The following is a 20,419-nucleotide window of genomic DNA, read 5'->3' on the forward strand; positions in this document are numbered from 1 at the left end:
TGGAGATGCGGGGTATCGAACCCCGTACCTCTCGCATGCAAAGCGAGCGCTCTACCATGTGAGCTACATCCCCTCTTGTTGTTACTCTAAATGCTTCTAATTTGTTCTACAAAAACATAAAAAGTCCATACATAATTAGAAAACTTTTTCATTAGACTATGTTACATATTTATTAGTTGAAGATAAGGGTAGTTATTAGGTCGGGTTTCATGGGAACCCAACTCGACACGACCCAAAAAACTCTTTCAGGTTTTTCATAAAGCCAACCCACAAGGACGAGATAGGGATGTAAAACGGAGTAAAAATGAGTCGGGTATGAGTTGGGTGTACGAGAGCGGGGTAGGGACGGGTCGGGTTTGACATTTCAAATCTTTTTGGATTCAAAAAAACCCAACGGCAACACGACCCATGCGCAACCAGAGCGCAACCATTCACAAAATTCCCTGTTTTTTTCCTAGAAACAACATATATCCTAGGAGATTTGTATCTGAAGTATTACACAAATTTCAAGGAGAGATTTCCGTCCAAGATAGGAGAGAAATCACTCTCTTCCTTTTCTTTCTACGTATCCTTTGGCGACCAGAGCAAAAACTTGTACCCCTTCCCTCTTTCGAAGTTTAAAAAAAAATATAAGCGTAGTTCTACTAGAGGACATAAGCGTAGTCCTTCCTCCCCCGTCGGAACCTTCCGTCCCCCTTTGGGTCGGAGCTTTTGCTCTTTCTATGTTGCAATAAAGGTGGACGGGATAAGGGGAAAGGAAACGCTCCTTCAGACCCGCTCGCACTAACCCTAATTGCAGAGGCTTCTATAATATCTTGCTGTCTCAACATCTGTTCTCCATTTGCTGACACCGCTAGTGACGTACCGATTGGTTTCCAGTTTTCATGAGCCTATTAATGCATCAAGTTCCGTCATCACTTGATTTGGAAGTAACCTATACGGTAGGTCAGGCTCTCTTCCACGAGTTGTCTCTTCGTGCCCGTCAGCAGACCTGCTCAGACTACAAATAATAAGCTTTTAGCAATTCGTAGGGAAAGTGGGTGTTTTTTCTTTAGGATCAAACTCCTGATTATAAAAACAGATACGCGTTTGTGATTTGCATGTTACAATTATGGACTACTCTCTTCCTCAACGTCTATTGACCCGATTTCGGGAATTTGAAATTACGAAGTTTGCTACTAGCTACAAATGTGTTTTTTTTTTTTTTTTTCAATTCTTTTAAATCAATAAGGAAACAGAAATTCAGGGATAACTGAGCTTTTCAGTTATCATCCAAGAAAAAAGGCAGCCTCTAAGAAAATAAATTACATGATCAACTAATACTTCCCCACAAAGCTATGGTATTTTGTCATTGTCTCCAAGTACAGTTAAGGAGGTTATCATATACAAAGAGTTGCATTAACTTGAGACTCATGATTCTGTAACATACTAGCTACAACTCGCTACATGTAAAATTACCAACGCTACTCAATACTCTTATCTACACCTGCTTCTGGTAATGATTCTAAATATCCGATGCACCAAAACTTTGGTGCAAAGGAAAACCATAGAAGATAAAAAAAAAAGAACTAGACATATAAAACAACTGAACCCCATCTGCCAAGCATGTTAAATATGCAATCAAATGCAGGTCAATAAATACCGTTCTGCTTCCATCCTCAACAGGGAACCAGGGCATTTCTGAATGAAACATCTGTTAAAAGCCTGTCACCAACACTCCTTTCATTTATCACCTAGGGGGCTGATCTGAGCAAGAAGCCCCAGCCACGGTTGCAGTTGACATGCTGCTTGCTGACCCATTCTCAGCAGGTGGGGCAACGCCCCATTTCCCTTCAGATTCCGATGGTTCCAAGACATGGACTCCACCATCTGTTAGCCCCAGAGCAATCTGATTTGGCTCCGAGGGATGTGCAGCAATCACAAGTGGATACACAGTTGAGCTGCAGAACCAGAAAGATCAAGCCATTGGAATTACATTCGTACAGCTTCAAAACATTGGAACCTTTGCTTTGAAAAAAAATAAAATAAAACAAAATAGAAAGCATTCTTATTTGCCTCACCAATTGCCACCACCGTTGGTACTAATACACAAATTAATACCAGAGCATGCGCACTAAACATATGCTAGGGATGACACACAAGATTGATAAATTTAATTTGAGTTGTGTAAAAATGAAAGCTTTTCACATTTTTTTTAATATAGACCCATACACAGCCCTACTAAGAACAAGAGATTTACAAGATATATTAGATATGTCATGCATCATCAGAATGGGCAGCATGCTCTTTATGTTCCCAACTCTTTCCCCTCCAGGAGGAATCAGGAATAGACTTAGAAATTAAAAGATGTGAAGTTGAATTTTCAAAGAGATTTCCAACTCCAGAAGACTTCCAAAAGTGTCCCTAGATGCATGAATAAAGATGCCCATAACCACAAAAGACAAGCATGAGAAGCACCTATTGTATTCATAAGTCTAACACAAATTAAGTTTTAATTATAAACTCACAAAAATTCTAAAATAAAACAGAAATTAAAATGAGCAACTTTCAGTAGTAATGAGGAATTGAAATTACCTCATTTTATCTGGAAGATATGCAGCAGGATTAATCCGACAACGGAGTCTGAGGTTTGCTGCACTAAAGACACAAACAGTTGCATCTAGGAAGCTTGCATACACCAACTGGCTATCACAAGAGAATGTAGCATGGGAGATTGGTGGAGACGATTCACGAGGAGCCCACTAAATAGTGAAACCATAAGAACAATTAGACCAAATTTAGGAAGTTATGTAGTATAATAAATACTCTTGACTTTTCATAGATGCTTACCTGCTTCAAGCACTCAAGTTTTGCTGCTTCAAATATAGCAATCTGAGTTTCATGTACAACCAAGAACTGTATTTGATCCTGGTGAAACTGCACGCGAGTCTCTGAAAGTGCAGCAGGTGTCCGACCAGCTGGAACCTGCAAGAACCTGCTCTTCTGCTTCTCCCAACCATCAGTTCCCCATACACAAATCTGCAGTGATAGAATGTGGAGAAATTGTCATTAGACAGACAATCAAGGTTAATGTTATAAAGGAGAATCAACAGGGTGGGTTCAACAGAAATGCAACAACATATTTCAAACCAACATAGGCTTGTTAAATAAAATGCTGTGTAAAGCTACATTCAAGCTGCATGTGCAACCCATTGCACTCTAGGTACAATGAATAATAAGCTTGCCTACAAATAAGTTACTAGATTAGTAGAATAATGTGGGGTTTAACATTAAAAAAATTGACAGTTAGAATTTGAACATCTATGTAACCAGATGCCAACAAGATATGGGAACCATTTGAAAAGAACAACCAACTAGGACCTTGTAACATAAGCGCAGATGATACCTGAGCATCAGCTCCAGATGAGATTAAGACATTCAATATGTGAGAGAAAGCAAGACCGGTGATTCTTTTGGAGTGGCCCTTGAGCTTACTTTTGACCTGCATAAGCAAAAAAACTCATTCTTATTTTCTCATCCAAGGACAGATGTCTCAACAGTATATCATGCTAATCTGCATGTGCATCCAACACAATGCATGACGGATGATGCAATGAATGACTTAGTTTTATGATTTATCCAATCACTAAACAAAGAAAAATAAGACCATTAAATGGTTGACACAACACGGTGTCGTTCTTGCTCCCTATTTTTTGAATAGGAGTTCACAACACCTGAGGTGTAGTATACAAGTTTTTTTTTTCAAATGTCGATTACACATGCACGCTGCACCTCAAACCCCGGTTGGAGTTGAATCCAATACCTCACACTAAATCTCCCTACGTCTCCATTGAGGCTTGAGTCAATGGCCCATCCACCACACATACAGAAGTTACCAGACTAAATATACCTTTTTCTCGTAATTATATTCATTATGCATAATATTACCTCATCAACACGGACATTATATATCTGAATAGTGGAGTCGTCCATGCCTATAGCAATTATGTTATTATCTTGTGGATGAAATGCAAGAAATGTTGCTGCAGGCGGTGGAGGCATGAATGTAGTCATCGTCTGCAGAAAAATAAGTAATCTTAGAATACTGGTTAAGATGGCACTTTAAAAGTTCAATACTATCCTCTCCATGTATAACCACCTTAAATGTCATCATGTTGAAAAGAGAAATTTTTCCTCCTGAAGCTGACATAACATAAGAGTCGTTCTTGGACAAAGCAAAGCAGGGGACAGCTTCTTCAGGATTTGTGTCAGTAATGTCATTGGTCATTAATATGCCACTGGGAGGTTGCCATAATTGAGGGGGAACACTAGCCGTGGCCTGGAATTGATATAAATATTGACAATAGAACCATCATGGCATAATACGAATAAATATATACATGAAAAACATCACAAGAGACATGCGAAAATAATGACCTGCCCAGTTGAATTTCGTTCATTTCGTTGCCATTTCCAAAGCAGGTGAATGGCATTAGATGCTAATGCCAGAATGGCAACACCAGAGTTGGTGTAAATTAGTCTAGATATCTGCAATAATCACATAACAGGCTAATAAGATGAAATTTTACATTCAGCATAGTCAACATGCCATACACTGAACAAAGCATAGAATAAATGAGTTAGAAAATACATCCAGGGATATTTTGGTCATTTTACAACTACAGTGGTTAATGTTTTTTATGTAATCTTGTTTTGCATGTTAAATTATATCAGTGGTTAAATTTTCATGTACATAGGATGTGTGGTTAGGGAGATATAAGGAGATTAGATTTATTTAGTGTATAAGGGTATTTTTGTAATTTACAAATTAAAACACCTATTTAAGAAGCCTGGGAATTCGTGTACAGTTCCCAAAGAAGCCTTTCAGGCTCTTCGGAAACTTCTTCTTCTCCTCTCTTTTTTTTCTTTCAATTTTCTCCTCTTCCTTCACCCAAACCTTGATTTTTACAAAATATTTTCAAAAAATTTGTTTCTTTCAGTTAAGAGATCAAAGATAAGAACAAAGATCTATGAATATGGACTCTCAATCAGAACATCATAGATATTAGATACAAGTCTCTACCAACCAAATTTAGTTGCTTTATGTTAATTATGCATTTTGTACTTCACATCCTTCCACTTTAGTGCCTGTTTCTCCCTTCTTTATGGAGATTCAGAAAACAAAACACATGCAGCAAAACGGGACTGCAAAAGAATGCAAGGAACCTCTTCATGAATATAGTTTGTTTGACTTGCTTTCTCAAAAAATAGTTTGACTAGTTTTGAAGAGTTACATAGATGAGAGAACAAATGGTAAAAAAAAAAAGATTAAAATGAGAAGAGGGGCTCATTTTGTGTTTAAATTAATCAAATGGAAATCCATAAAGTGGCACATAGCTTCAGAGATCTTTTACTCCCTAAAGAGCAGAAAAGAGAGATAAAAGTAATAGGAATTTAATTGATACTCCAGATTTTGAGATTTGAAGGCAACCATAAGTTGTTCTCCAAAAGCATAACCACAATAACATAGTTCAGTATGAAACTTCTGCACATCTTACGATAAATTTTTTTAATGAAAGATATCATGAAATGACATAGCTATTTCATATCTCTAGAGATATTACAATTAAATTAATTAATCTACATCAATTGAGCCAGAAAACTATTTTTAGACTAGCACTACTAGATCCGTATGCGGCCCTCATTCTTATAAAATGGTGGCAGACACGGATCACAAATTCTTGGCAATAATTAATTCATTAAGGAAGCAGAAAGTGCAGCAAAGCTGTTCACTTGATTTAAGAGTTTTCAAAAGATTGTCGAGTAACATAAGATGGCACCATCAGAATACAGAAAACGTTACCTTGCTTGTTCTAAGGTTATCAGGAAGCCTCAGTGATCGACAATGAGCCGGTTCACTTATCTCTGTTAGTTTCCAAATCTTTGATTTGTCAATGGATTCATCAGCTACCCTTGGTTTCACATCCACCAAACTTCTAGTCTCACCATTCTAGCAAATTAATAATGTAGGTTAAAATACAATTACTTATAGATCATATGAACCAGAACTCTCATTTGAAATGACAATTAGACTCATATAAAGAAACAAAAGAACACAAAATTTTCTTTTTTTTCACATACTAGAAGAGCTCTTATGAAGGAAGGATTATTTTTTTTTTACAAAAGGACAGATTTCTCTCTCAACATCTTATTGCAAAATTCCATCCTTTCAGATATGTTTCTCTAGATGTGTCCATCAACGATTTGTCTACTTTGTACAACATAGGAAATAAATAAATCAAAAAAATTATTATAAGATTTTTCCCTTTTTTGAAATTGAGGATTTTCATAAGATGGCGAACCTTAGAAAATGGAGCTATTCTATTCCATGAAGAGCATGCATAAGAAGATATATTTGCTATAGTGTCCAAATAATTGAGGTTCTATTTCACAAGTGAAAATGCTAAATTCAAAAGTCACAGATAAAGCTAATTATCATAACCTGACTAAAACAGTAGTTAGAAACAAAATTTTGAAGCAAATATTTACAAAAACTAAAAATAAAGAACTCATTCTAACCATTCCAGACATGGACACCACAGGAGCACTCCTATCAGTAAGTCCAGCACTAGTTGCAGCAACTGCAGCTGCCATTGCATTCATTGCGTTCTGCTAGGTACACTGAGACATTAGTAATTTTTCATAAAAAGTGTTTATATAGAATTAAATTTTTACAGCCATACCATACCTTTGCAACAGTCTCCGAAACAACTCTAGAAGCATCAAAAGATCGGTTTTCAAATGTACGCAGCAACCGAAGTCCATCAGCAGTAGCCAATATTTTAATCCCATTTTCATTAGCAGAAACAGCCAACAAGGTTCCCTCCTTGTTAAACCGTATTCGTGGGCTGACCTGCAAATCAACAAAAGGTTGAATACCATGTTATTATTGAATATTGTTATCATCACTGATACAAATAGTTAGACTAATTTAGCCTTCAAATTAGTCTTGCAGTAAGTTCTTATTTTCTTCTACTTCTTTTCGATCCTCATTCAATATCTTTAGGGTTTATTATTAAAGGGTTTTTATGTTCTTTGACAATACTTTACAGTAACACAACCAAAAGTGGTCAAAAAAAGTCTGGGTAAGAGACTCTTCCCCTTTTCATTCAATTTCTCTCTTTCAAAAATTCTTTTTTCTCTCCTGTCTGTTTTCCTTCTTGTCTTCTCCATTACAACTATTGCCACTAGTACAAACTTACTGGAAGGCCACCTTCAGCATCAATAGTTGTTAGAATTTGAACATTGTCCATATCCCAGAATTTAATAATAAACTCATCACCAGCAGCCAAAAAGCGATTCCTTGTAGTGTCAAATTGCACAACACCTAAAGAGCGTTTCCTGAATCCTTCATAGGACCTCTTTACAGCCCCTTCACTTTCATTCCATTCAACTATGTGTGTTTCTCCATCCTTGCTTGTACCACAAGAAAAGAGCCTGAGAAATAGTCAAGGAACAAAGACAGTTTAGAGTAATGTCATGGAAGATCAGTCTGAATTTCGTTGATGGATGAAATGGGTTATAGAATCAACCTTGTACCATCTGCACTGTAAGCCATTGTAGTGCACCAGTTACCTGGAGCATTATAATCAACTCTGGATCCCATATTATCATACAACCATGCCTTAATCTTCCCATCTAATGCGGTTGAAAATATGAACTGCAAAATTGGATAAAAAGTGAACTATCTCTCACGAACCAAAATCACCTCCAGGAGAACCAAGATTATACAAGACAATAAACAGAGAGATAGGCATTTACCTGAATGTTTTCCTTGTGATGAGGGCACACAGAATAGACAGGAGCCTCATGGCCTTCAAAAGTGTGCTGTTTTGCACCAGTAGCCGCATCCCACACCTAATACAACAATATTTTCTAGGATTACATTTCAAATGCCTGCTAAAGCATGGTTTTTAGAGAATCAAGCAACACAGACAAACCTTGATAGTCTTGTCATCTCCACACGTGACAATACACAATTGCTTATTCGGGGTAGAGAAAGCAAGATCATTGACACCACCAACATGGGCATCAATCTAGAAGCCAAGGGAAAGAGGAATATACAAAAAGGTGAGACAAAACCTCATGCAGGCAAAAACAGCAGAGCCAAGACCCAACTCGAACTTGATTTTTGAAAACAATAATAAATCTTTACCTCAAGGTGTTGTCTAGTGTCATCCCCACCATGGTAAGAATATATATGAATGATATGCCGAGAATATGCAACTCCTGGAAAATTGGTAACATTTAGTGAGATATAGATATTTATTTAGACAGTTCTACCCATATAGAGTAGTTGAAATATAATATTCTCTCAGCACATAAGCTTACCAAAGAAAGAACCATCAGGGCTCCATATTACTCGATTAACAGATACACCAGGATCTTTAACCAGAGCAGCCTGATTTCATACAACCAGCTTCAACAATTTCAGATCATCTAAAGCATGAAGGTCTAGAGAAACCTAGAACATAACAGGATGCACTACAACATCACGAGATAGTGAATCTGTACCTGGAGTGGCATTGAACATGCTCCAATATCCCAAACCTTAAAGTTTCTAAGAACCAATCTCTCCCTAGAGCCAACTTCCCATAGTCCTATGTCCCCAACATTTGTGCCAACTGAAAAAAGTAAAATCATCCAGTCAAGTCAGAGAAACAAAACAAACTAAAATGAAGGGGAGAGAGAGAGAGAGAGAGAGAGAGAGAGAGAGAGAGAGAGAGCTCACCAAGAAGTATAGTCTGCTGAACAGGATGAAAATCCATGCTCATGGGAGATGAACCCTGATTCAAGGTACGGGCAACTGTCTTGGGCAGGTCATCCAGAGTGTACAAGCTACGGCTATGGTTCTGACCGGGGTAGTTTACAGGTAATACATTTACTGGGAGGCTCACCTGAAAAAAATAGGTTTTTGAATACCAAAAGGAAGTGGTAAATGATTTCACAGAGAGAAAAATACATTAAAGTCCATCTGTTTAAAATTGTAATAGTAGAAAGGAAGCAAAAGTACCTCATCTGATATCCCAATTGGTCTTGTTCTTTTGGATACATGATCTGAATCCGCTGATGGATAATCAAGAGCAGGGTTATTAGTTGGTGGAGTCCTAGGATGCTTCAAAATTGCAGCTACCACAAAACATTTGAAACAGTTGAAGAGTTAACAAAACTTGAAGGCCCTAAATTTTTGTGTGAGCATCACCTCTATTAGTCACCAATACCATAATAGCAAATCCATGGCAGGAAAATGGCCATACAATATGTACTTACTCGGATTATTGGGAGCACCAAGCCCAATGGTTGCTCCAGAAACTGCAGGATGATTTGCTGTTGATGGATTTGACATCCAACCCGCAAGGGGAGCTGGAACTGGTGCAGGACCAGGTTGGAAAGGCTGAAGATAAAGAAGATGAAACATTACTACCAAATCTTTAAACAACACTAAGACATGACAGCACCAAGTTTAAACTGATAAACTCACCCCGGGAGCACCCAATGCGGGAAAACCCCCAGCTTTGGGCAGGCCTCCAAGAAGTGGACTGTTTGCAGGAGATGGGGCTCGTGCACCATTAGCTTGTCCACAGGTGTGATCCACAAAAAGTGTTTTTATATCAGGATTTGGCCTGGGATTCTTGCAAAGCTGATGCTGCCAGTTCAAGCTGCAAATCATAAAAGAAGGTCATATTCTTGCTGGCTGCAAAATAGTAAAAAGAAAAACAATACACAAAACCCATCTATGAAGTTTTTGAAAAGGTTACAGGCCACTTTCACCATAATATATTCAACTATGTTTTGCTTTTAATATTCTAGAAATGTTTACGTCATATAACATAGAGTATATGGTGCAAAATGGATAAAAATGGCAAAGAAGAACTGCTTTAAAGTGGGAAGAGACACTGTTAACCTGTTACATTTGGTGGATAACCTGCTTACCACTGAAAAAAGCATCACACATCCTGTTAACTAACAACTACAAATGGTTACATACAAATGCCACTAGTGAGTGAACAATGGTCAGCTCGTTTCAACAGGATTCCACAGACAAAATTCAATAGTAAACCAAGAACCTAAACACATATAGAAACTTCCGGTTACCTTTGATTGATGAGAGTTCGCAACCTTGAGCTCTTGAGGTTAGGAAACTGAAGTTTGTCCCGGAAAAGAGGATTTGCTTCAATAAGTTTCTTGAGTTCAACCAGCATAATTGCCCTCGCAGACTTTGTATCTCCATACTTGGATAGTTGTTCATTTTCCCTGCACAGTACATACAAGTATAACCAGGTATACTTAGTTTAAGTACTTCTTTTATTAGAAAAATGAAGAATAAGATACTACTGAACTAAAATGAGAAAGAAAAAATACAACGAAAAAACACTAAGACCAGTTACCTGAAATCCTCTAGTGTCAAAAGTTGAGTAATTTCTTTGAACAATTCTTCATTAAATGATGCAAAAACTTTCAAGTCCTTTACAAGGATGTCCACCGCCTTGCCCCGATCATGCCTGCAGAAGATTTGGATATTATTCAGGCAAAATTTCAGAGCAGAGTAACCACGAGAAAACAAGTACATACACTTACTTATCCAATGCCTCGAGATATTTCTGTTTCCGTATTTCAAAAAATATTTTCATGGAATAGCGGTTGTCATCCACTTTGGTGAAACCCGAGAGGTACCTCTCGACTTCATCCCAGTTCCCGTTATGCACTTCATCCTCGAAATACTTCATGTTGAAGAAGAAGCCCGATTCTTGCTCGAGCCTAATGAGTGGAGAAAACAAACAGATAAATTTTTTACACCAAAATTCAAATTTAAACCAATTGAACAGAAATCTCACTTGTGAACAGTCTCCTTGAACTTTTCCTCATCGAGGAACTGTAAGATTAAGAATACGAGCTCCCTACTGAGAGAAGACATCTCCAGAGTTGCGTTGCCGTCGCCTCTGAAATGTCAATAACAATGGAAAGGATAGTTATGCTTGCGATCTGCTCCCAGGAACTGAAAATAGCTCATATTCTCTCGAAATTTGATAGGAAATCAAATTATAACGACAAGAAACACATCCAAGCGAAGTTAAACGCGCTGATCATGCGCAAAAAACAAAAACAAAAAAAAAACAAAAAAAAAAAACTCTTTCCCTGAGACAATAAAGAAATGACTGGAGAATAACCCGAAGAAACAATTCTAAAGCACCAGTCCAATTGAAGGTTGTGAGGGATCGTAAAATGAGAAAGCGGCTTTAACGGGAGAAGAATCAAATATGCAGGAAAAGGAAAGTCAAGAAAAAAGAGAAAAGACGTAAACTTTAAAGCGAAGATTTTCAGGAAAGAAAGAGATCGTCGAAGAGCTCACCTCAGAGACGCCGGAACGAGCAATCAAAATCACCAAAAACGAAAACCAGATCGATCCACTGGTAGTGAGAGAGGCTTTTCCCTCTTCTGCGCTCGTTTCCTTTCACTTTCTTCCCTCCATCCTTTCCACAAAAATAAACAAATAAATAAATAAATATTAGTCTTAAAGTTGCTAGAAACGGAGCATTTATAAGGACCGGCGATAAGGAGCAGAAAATAAGCAGACGCTCTTATTTTTCAGTGATAAGCATCAAATGATAAGCACTCAAGTATAAGTGACATAAGCTATATAAGGACAGTCCAAAAGGGTCCCATTTGAGCCGGCTGCGTTTGCTGTCGACGTTATCGCCGTGGAATCTAGAACAGACAGCTGTCCTTTCTTTTGGATAGTACAGTCCGAAAACGACAAACGCAGCAAAACTCTTCCTTCCTATTTTACCCTCAGTTCTTCTCGTAATGGCCAAGCATCTGTCAGTCACGTCTCAAACTTTAATTTATCATCAAATACTCCCATATTTTGAAAAACCCATACTCTTCCATTATCTCATATCGTGTCGATAATCGTTATACCGTCACATTGATATAATTTCTCACGGGTAAAAAGACGAGAAAGTGAGACCGACATGAAGGGATGGCGACAAAAAAAGATTGGAATGCGATATCTCGAACTACTTTTAAGTTTTAGTTTCACGCGAGATGTGTCCGAGAGGGGAAATAGGTGTTTAGACTTTTTGAGGGATGAGCGTGGGGGAATAAAAGGAAATTGACGGTGACGGAGTCGGAGAGAGAAGAGGTGAAAAACACCAAAAGAGGCGCCGGGGATTGATTATTCCGTCGTCTCACCGGAATCTCACCGGACCTAAAAACAAGTCCCGTTACTTAAGGAGGTAGATGGAGAGACAACCATTGGCTTAGAAAGGCCATGGCAGAGGCAATTACATCTCATTCAAAGCTCCCAGTTCGATAATGGATGGTCGCCACGTGACAACCATGTTTCGTCAGATTCAATGAACTTACTCCATTTACTCCCATTATCTGGGACCTCTCCTTAATTTTCCTCCATCTACCTCCTTATCCTCCTCCCTTCAAGTGGTGGGCCCATCCGCCTTCTTTTAGAATCTGTCAAATCCCGTCATCGCATATATTTACGAATTTACCACAATCATAAAAGCAAGACTTCTCTTTCCACGTTTACACGCGTTAGTGCGGAGTGCGGAGTGCGGGGGGAAAGTTGGTGACTGACAAGTGACAACTCGACCAAATCGGACCTGATTAAAACGAGTTTTCAAAAATCTGACGGACAGGTGGCCTTCAATTAAAGCAATTACCGTGTTTTTTAAATTTGATTAGGAAACCGAATAAAGGGCTGGTGAGTTGCGTGGGGTCCACGGTGAAACGAAAGATGGGACTTTTGGAGCCGTACGTGGGAGAGTACACGTACATCCATCATTTCCGGAATTTATCGGGGAAAATATTTCTATTATTTGGTACCACTCTCGGGGACAGTTATACGTCCAGTCATAATTAAAATCATCTCGCGATCTTTTGTTTTTATCGTGTCTCGTGATACGGCGAATGGTGTCGCTTTTATCGCGTCAGCACGTGATGGGATTTCAGACGAGGGACAGCGACGTTAGGAAGGGGACCCACCGACATTTGATTGCGCTTTCGAAGCGAGAGGCGACATGTGACGTGGCTTTTTATCTCTCCATGCAAAATACGTAGGGTTTGGGATGTAGCAGCCGTCCTTCGTTCTCCACGTCATTGACCCATCTTTTCAATTTTTTTTTTTTTTCGATTGGATGAGAACCGTTGGATTTTTCTCACTTTCTTTACGTCATTTAGATGATGATATTTTTTTTTTAAAGAAAACCCTCCACCATCGAGAAATATTACGTTTTTGTCCTGGTAGTAATTTATTAAATTGCTTGGGTTTCTCCTCACCTCTCCTTTCATAGATTGTATCAAATATATGTCCACTTTATTTGTGAGGTGGTCTAACTCGATCCTAGTAGAGTGGTCCACCTTTGTTCTATAACCATTTTTCGGGTTTATTGTTGGTCTCAAAATCCCACTTAAGATAATTTTATGATAATAAATATTTAAGTTACTAATGATGTGCATTAAGTATATCTTGCAATTCAAAAAACCCCAAATAATTTTTTTAGTAATAGGACTGCTCGAACGACCTATACAAAAAGCCAGAAATCATTCAACTAAACAAGAGAGAGAGAGAGAGAGAAAAAAAAACTCTCAGTTGAAGATCTTTAGTCCAAATGTCAAAATAATCAGCCAAGAAAAGGCAAGAAAAGTATACCACATGGGTAAAAAAACTAAAAAAAATGAATTAAGTTGAATGTTGTACACACTCTTGATCTTTGTAGGTAGTGGATTTATAGGCATTGTTTTGAAATAATTTTAAAAATAAATTAATTAAAAAAAATAACTGCTCTCGTACTTCAAACAGAAGGATGCATACAATGTGACTCTTCACTTTTTCCAAATAAAAAGGAAATGTTTTTAGACTAATAGATGGATGAAAAATTATTAGGTTTAACTCGAAAGGGAGATAAGAAATAATTCTTCTACGGAGATTAAGGAAACTTTATGAAAAAAAAACTCCAATAAGGAAAATTTTGAAATGGAATATAATAATAGAAACTTTCCAAAAATAGAATTCTCATATAAGTAAATTTCTTTTTAACACAACTTGACCAACTTGGAAATAAATTTTTGAATAAAGAAATTCCGAATAAAAGAGATTTAAGCCAAATATATTTGGAATTTAGAATGAGGAAGCAAGACTTTTTAATCTGGAAATTTAAGACGTCATCAAAAAAAGGAAACTAAACACATGCATGGAAAGAGTTGTCTTAAAGAAACTCATATAATGTGAGATCAAAGAAAGAAAGTGCTCTTCTGGAAGGAAAGATACTCAAATAGGTAAATACTTGACGGGAGTCATTGATATTGAGTAAGAAGAAACACCAAATGGAAGGGATAAAATAATCTATTTTTCTCATTTTCTTCTTCTTCTTACCATTCTTCTCCATCTTCTTTTGTTTCTCCTTTTTCATGTTAGGGTTGTGCATGCTCTAATTGATAGCGGCTAGCTAATACACCCAAAAAACCAATCTATTAGGTGCGAAAAACTACCGCCTACAAGAGTGAACGGAACTAATTTGACACCCACCCCGCCCATTCTTGACCGCTTCTTACGGGATTCGAATGTTGGACGTAGCGTGCTCAACTCTAATACCATGATAGCGGCTAACCAATACACCCAAAAGACCGATCAGTTAGGTGCGAAAAACTACCACCTACAAGAGTGGACATAACCACTTTGACACTGATACCATGTTGATTTTTTTAGAGAAAACGTGGAGAAAATAGGGGAAAAAAACTTGACAGAAGAAAGAGAGAACAAGCAAAGGCACGTTGGTATTGATTAAGATAAGAATGAAGTTGTTCTCTTATATCATGTCCTTTATAATGGAATACAACTTCAACCCTACTAATGATAATTTTTTCCAAAGCACCTGTAATTATAACTTGCTAAATTAAACATAAAAGAGACAAAACACAACTAGGAAACATCTTCTTTTATTTTAGCTTTTTCCTTTGAGTTTGCTTCTCTTGTGAGACTTGTCTTGCATGAGATTTACCTTTAAAACTCCATGAAGCTCATGAGATATGTTTTGCATGAGATTCAACTTGGACTCCTTGATATGGCTTCTTCAACATATCCATTTTTCTTTTTCTTTTTTCAACAACCAAAGTTGGTTTAACCTTTCTTACCAGAGTAAAAACATGCAATGAGATTTGTTTTTGCGAAGTTTCTCTAGGGTTTCTTGAAAGATCTTACTTTTTCTTAGGCTCTTTACTTGTACAATATATGTCAAAGACTTCAACTATGCTAAGGTTAAAAAAGTTAGTCTTTCAAGTTTCCTAGACTTATCTTGTGCAAATCTTTGAGATTGATCAATGTATCCAACCTATTATGACTTAAAAGAGAATTTGTCCAAATCAAACTTTAAACAATCTCTTTACCTTTCCAAAGATTCGAATTTGGCTTTTAAAGCCTTATACTCATCAATGCACATACATGCATCATGTAATTTTCATGTAATTTCTCGTTGAACAGTTTGTCTAGCTCATCGTGCTTATCACTTAAATGAGTCTAGACTAGCAACTACATCATTTTGAATAGCATCTAAGTTAACTCTTTTAAGTTTTTCTGCATTGTATAGCGTAGTCAATTTCTTATTCGTGGTTAGAAAATATTCACATTTTTCAATAAGTTTTTCTTTACTACATTCATCATATTTTATGTTAGAGAATACATCTAATTCTAATGCTATGAAGACCAAGTTGGCAACTTCTTCTCTTTGGGCTTCATTCTTTGAACCTGAGAGTGTTTCATCCCATGTTTCAGATCTCAAGGCCTTTTTCTTGGACGATTTTACTTCTTTTTTCTTCACTGTCAACAATGAAATGATTTTTGCTTCCACATTTGAAGCATTTGTTATTGGTCTTTCTAATTTGCTTGTCCTTTTAAGACTAATCCCTTTTTGAGTTTTTGTTGGATTGGTTCCCTTTTTTTCTATTTACAGGTAATTTTAATCCATTATGACTTTTATGCTACAACCCTTAAGTGGTTTTTTTTTTTTTGCTACTATTGCTCTTACTGTCGTCCTTGAGTAACAAGCATTACCCTACTTAGTGATTATTATCACTTTTTTTATGTTCAAAATCCGTTGAGTCAATTTTGACTCTTATTTATCATCCATATTTTCTATGGTTTACTTTTTTGAGAGTGCGTCCTCTTCAGCACTTCTTTTGGAAACACCTTGAGATGATGGAAGAGATGATTGTATAGAGTCTTTTTTATATTCAAACTAGGATCTTTGTTGTTACCTTTTAACTGGAGGGGGAGAATACAAGGATAAGTAAAAAAAATGAGGTAGGTGGCAAAACTTATCTTAAAAGATTCGACAAGTTGTGGTAAAAAATATCCATAAGAAAAAATTGCTATTTTTGAGAGTTTTATATTTTGCAACTTAAAGTTACGAACTCCAACATGAGGGGGAATATTGAAGAACAAATATAGAAGAATTTTACATGACTCTCATAGAAAAGAGTCTCACATATAAAGAGTGAATGTGAAGGAGTCTTATATGAGCAGGACGACCTCTCCTCTCTGTTTTTCTCCCTCGCATGCAATGAAGAAGAGAAGTTTTGTTTAATAAAATATTAAAAATAAATAGTAGGTAATTTTTAATGCTACTTTAATAGAGAAGTACAACATCTATCAAGGTTATATTTGAAATTACACTTGAAATATTTATATTAATATTATATTGAGTAAATATATAATAAAATATCAAGATTTGATATGATTATTATCATATGTGGGTTGGTAGGCTTCGCCTTACACCAAGTGGGCGGTAAAACTTTAATTTTGACCGATTAGGTTTTACTTGTGACCCAATTAACCCTAGCAGTCTTCGGGATACGGAACATGATTAAGCTTCTTTTCATTCTTTAACAGTCAGACGTGCACTTCTCGCCAATAAAGGATGAGATAAGAATGCCTCGTGACAGATCTTATCATCTGCTCGACAATCTCGCAAGAAACCTGGCTAACTGCTCCATACATGCAGATCCGATCAGAAGGCGTCAGCTGCTTGTCTACTTTCTTGTCTTTGTCTCTCACAGACAGATCTACCTTCCAGGATGACGAACGAACCATTGATTGCTGAATCTACTGGTATTGGTTTTTTTTTTTTTTTTTTCTCCAGTTATTGAATTTTTCTGCTCCTTTTTTAAGTGCGAAAATTTAGAAACTTTTGTTCAGATTGGGAACCAAACAGATGGAGTTTTTACAGAGCTATATTCAGATAGATAGATGAGAGAGATTTGCCGACAATTGATTTATTAGATATACAGAAAAGCTCCGGTCATCTTGTGTGGAAGCTGTCAGTAGCCCAACCAGATGACCCTTGCTGAACAGTTGAAATCAGAGAAGATAGCGTTGGCTTCCTTTTGTAATTTTTACAAGGAAGACGCGTTCAGGTAGTGGATTGGAAATGGAAAAGGCTTGATGATGTGATGAGGATAAGGACAACCGTGCCGTGAAAATGAAACTATCATCGGCGATAATCGACGTGATGGATATTAAGATCTTACTGGTAAACAGCGAGACTAACCATAAAAGTTGGTGCTATTTTGTACTTCTCGTAAAACAGGCGTTCTTTTATAAGTTACAAACAGTTTTTCTAATATGCATCTAAGTAGGATTTGTTAAGGAATAGTCCTATAGATTAGTGACATAAAAATCTTGAGTTTATTAGTTGGGAAATAAGATTTTAAGCTAGTTATTTTGGGATAGAATTTTAGACCCAATTTAACATGATATCAGAGAATCTAATATACGGGTATCCACCCCAAAAAGATTCCACCCAAATTATCCACGTGCCTATACGTGATGGGGGTGTTAAGAAATAGTCACACTTGAATTATTGAGATAAAAAATCTTGAGTTATTAGTTAGAAGAAGTTTCTTAAGTGGTAGTCATTTTGAGATAGAACCTTGGATCCAATTTAACAGGATTATCATAATCTTTTCCTAATCTGCATTCAAACATATTAAAATCGGGCTCAATTTCTTCTCAAAGTAACAAATATTTAACCACGAAAACTTTGGGGACAAAAACAATATTTTCTCTTTCTTTTCTAAGTTTGAATTTTGAATTTTTCAATGATGTTCCTCAATATCGATGTGGATGACTTTTTACGAGCTTCAATAGTTTATCTAACGGTCTAAATTTCAGTTTAGCTGCAGAGAGAGAAGGTTTTCAAAGACATGAAGTGAGGAATTCCATAGAAGACGAAAGCGATGGACAAGGACAGGGCTCTTATTTTCTTCCCCAATTATTACAAGGGTACAGAAGAGACTTGCAAATGACGACTACAAGTGGAAGATCCCATGATCAGAATGCGTTTATATGGGAACTTTTAATTCTCACGATTGGTTGGTAGATAGAGAGATGCGTTTGTTAAAAAAAATGACTAGCAAAAACCTGTTTGACTAAGTCGAATTTGCTAGTTTATACAGTGAATTAGTTCGTGTTGGTCTCAAAATCCTCATTGAAATAATTTGATGATAAAAACACTTAAAATTACTAATAAAATACATTAAATAGACCATGTAGAATATCTTGTTTGATCGACCAAGAGAGAGAAAAAGGAAAACAAACAACTAGTACTAAAAACACATCGTTTGACTGACCTTGCAGTGTCATTTGATCGGATAAGAACGTTCAACACAACAAGCAACGCAAGAAAAGAGGATTCATCCTACTCTATAAAAAGACATAAGAGAGAAAAGGTACCAAAAGTACCAATTTGGCCACTTGACTAACCACATTGAAGAAAAACACTTTAGGAAGGTCAATCAACTGGACCAAGACACCATACAAACGACCAAGAGAGAGAATGTTATTGGAAGCATCCGTTTAACAAACCATCTAAACGCCTAAGCCAAAGAAGACAAACACCCAAAAGAAGTGGAAGAAGAGGCATCTAAGGAAGACTAACCAGTCCAGGCGTATGAACGAACAGGATTGAAGGGGTGTCTGATTATCATTGAAATTTTTGGGGCTAATATTTAGAAAAAACTAATATTATACAGGCTTATATTTTGAAATAAGTTATTTACACTTGGTCAGGTATATCCAAACACTCTTACTTTGATAATGAAATCTTCTTAAGAAACAACCCCCACCCCCCCCCCCCCCCCCCCCATCCAAAAAAATTTTCCTCCTGCTCGGCCAAATTTTATTTTTTCTTCTCTCTCCCTCCCCCGAATCGGCCTTCCTCCCCCACTCCTCTTGGCCTCCCTCTTCTCCCTCCCGGCGTACCGTCGGAACGCCGCTCCATCGCCGTTGCCCGCTAGCCCAAAAAATGATTGTGCACCGAATAAGAGGATTATTCAGAAGAGGTGACCTTTTTCAGAAAGAGGATTGTACACTAGTTGTAATATTTGAGACTATTTATGATTGATTGCATGCATAAACAAATGGGGGAGTTTAAAGTAAAAAAGGGGTATATGTACATAACAAAAATGTACATATAATAAGAAGGGTGAGTCGATGCAATAGCCAGAGGGGAGGGAGAGCATTGGATAGTGATATGTAGAGCATATTTATAGTCCCTAATACAAATTTTGTTGATGTCAAAAGAGGTAGAAAATCAAAAGGTATGTAAAAAGAGGAAGAAAAATTGAGTCAAAATCTCAAATAAAAATGGCAAACAAACATAGCAATGACTAAGGAGTCAAGATAAGATGGTTAGATACAAAACTTAGAAAAAGTTTATCAATGTTTTCTTGTAATATTTATGCACTCTCTTGCACTTGTATTTTTATATGCTCAATAGTGTTTGTTATCATAAAAGGAGGGAGAATGTTGGTTTCAAGATCCCCATTAATGATAACAATTACTTTAAGTTACTAATGAGATGCATAAAATGTCTTGCAGCTCAAAAGCCTTGAAGGATTTTTTTGGCAGCATATCTATTCGATCAGTTATAGTCCATCCAAACGGCCCATACAAAAACAGGAAGCAGACAACTCATTCTAGAAAACATACCTTCACACGGCCTTGCAGTACCGTTCGCCCAGCCTTGCAACACTGTAGGACTGGACAAAAGTGCTCAACACAGCAAGCATCGACAAAAAAGCAGAGTCGTTTGAATGGACATGAGCAAGGAAAGGTGCCAAAAGCATCGGTTTGGCCACAGGGCCAACCACACTGAAGAAAAGTGATTTATGAAGGTCAACCAACTAGACTAAGACTGTCCAAATGGCTAAGAGAGAGAAATGCCATTGGCAGCATTCGTTTGGCAAGTCATCTAAATGCCTAGGCCAAAGAAGTTGAACACCCAAAAGAAGAAGAAGATACATCTAACAAAGACCATCTGACTAGTCCATGATCATCTGAATAGCCCGTTCTAGAAAAGCTATGAAACAA

General features: G+C 37.1%; 1 protein-coding gene and 1 non-coding gene across 2 annotated transcripts; both read right to left on the reverse strand.

Annotated features, from left to right (window-relative positions):
* On the reverse strand, window positions 1–73 carry TRNAA-UGC (transfer RNA alanine (anticodon UGC)). Its single transcript has one exon. It is a non-coding gene; the product is annotated as a tRNA-Ala (tRNA).
* A 1,215-nt stretch (window positions 74–1,288) lies between these two features.
* LOC137937746 (protein TOPLESS-like) lies at window positions 1,289–11,522 on the reverse strand. Its single transcript, XM_068782902.1, has 26 exons — window positions 11,390–11,522; window positions 10,875–10,979; window positions 10,618–10,797; window positions 10,428–10,541; window positions 10,135–10,293; window positions 9,521–9,698; window positions 9,310–9,433; window positions 9,053–9,168; window positions 8,771–8,936; window positions 8,554–8,663; window positions 8,371–8,440; window positions 8,195–8,268; window positions 7,980–8,075; window positions 7,801–7,896; window positions 7,572–7,699; window positions 7,242–7,476; window positions 6,728–6,892; window positions 6,559–6,648; window positions 5,843–5,989; window positions 4,417–4,527; window positions 4,139–4,318; window positions 3,928–4,056; window positions 3,386–3,481; window positions 2,830–3,018; window positions 2,575–2,741; window positions 1,289–1,940 (listed from the first exon to the last, which is right to left on the reverse strand). The coding sequence occupies exons 2-26, from the start codon at window positions 10,952–10,954 to the stop codon at window positions 1,730–1,732; spliced, it is 3,411 nt and encodes a 1,136-aa protein (XP_068639003.1). The 5' UTR covers window positions 10,955–10,979; window positions 11,390–11,522; the 3' UTR covers window positions 1,289–1,729.
* Window positions 11,523–20,419: the final 8,897 nt, after the last annotated feature.

The sequence above is a fragment of the Aristolochia californica genome, unplaced genomic scaffold (genome assembly GCF_029961685.1).
Source record: "Aristolochia californica isolate CCGP_79_NKW_82.1479 unplaced genomic scaffold, dmAriCali1.0.hap1 SCAF_7, whole genome shotgun sequence".
NCBI lineage: Eukaryota > Viridiplantae > Streptophyta > Magnoliopsida > Piperales > Aristolochiaceae > Aristolochia > Aristolochia californica.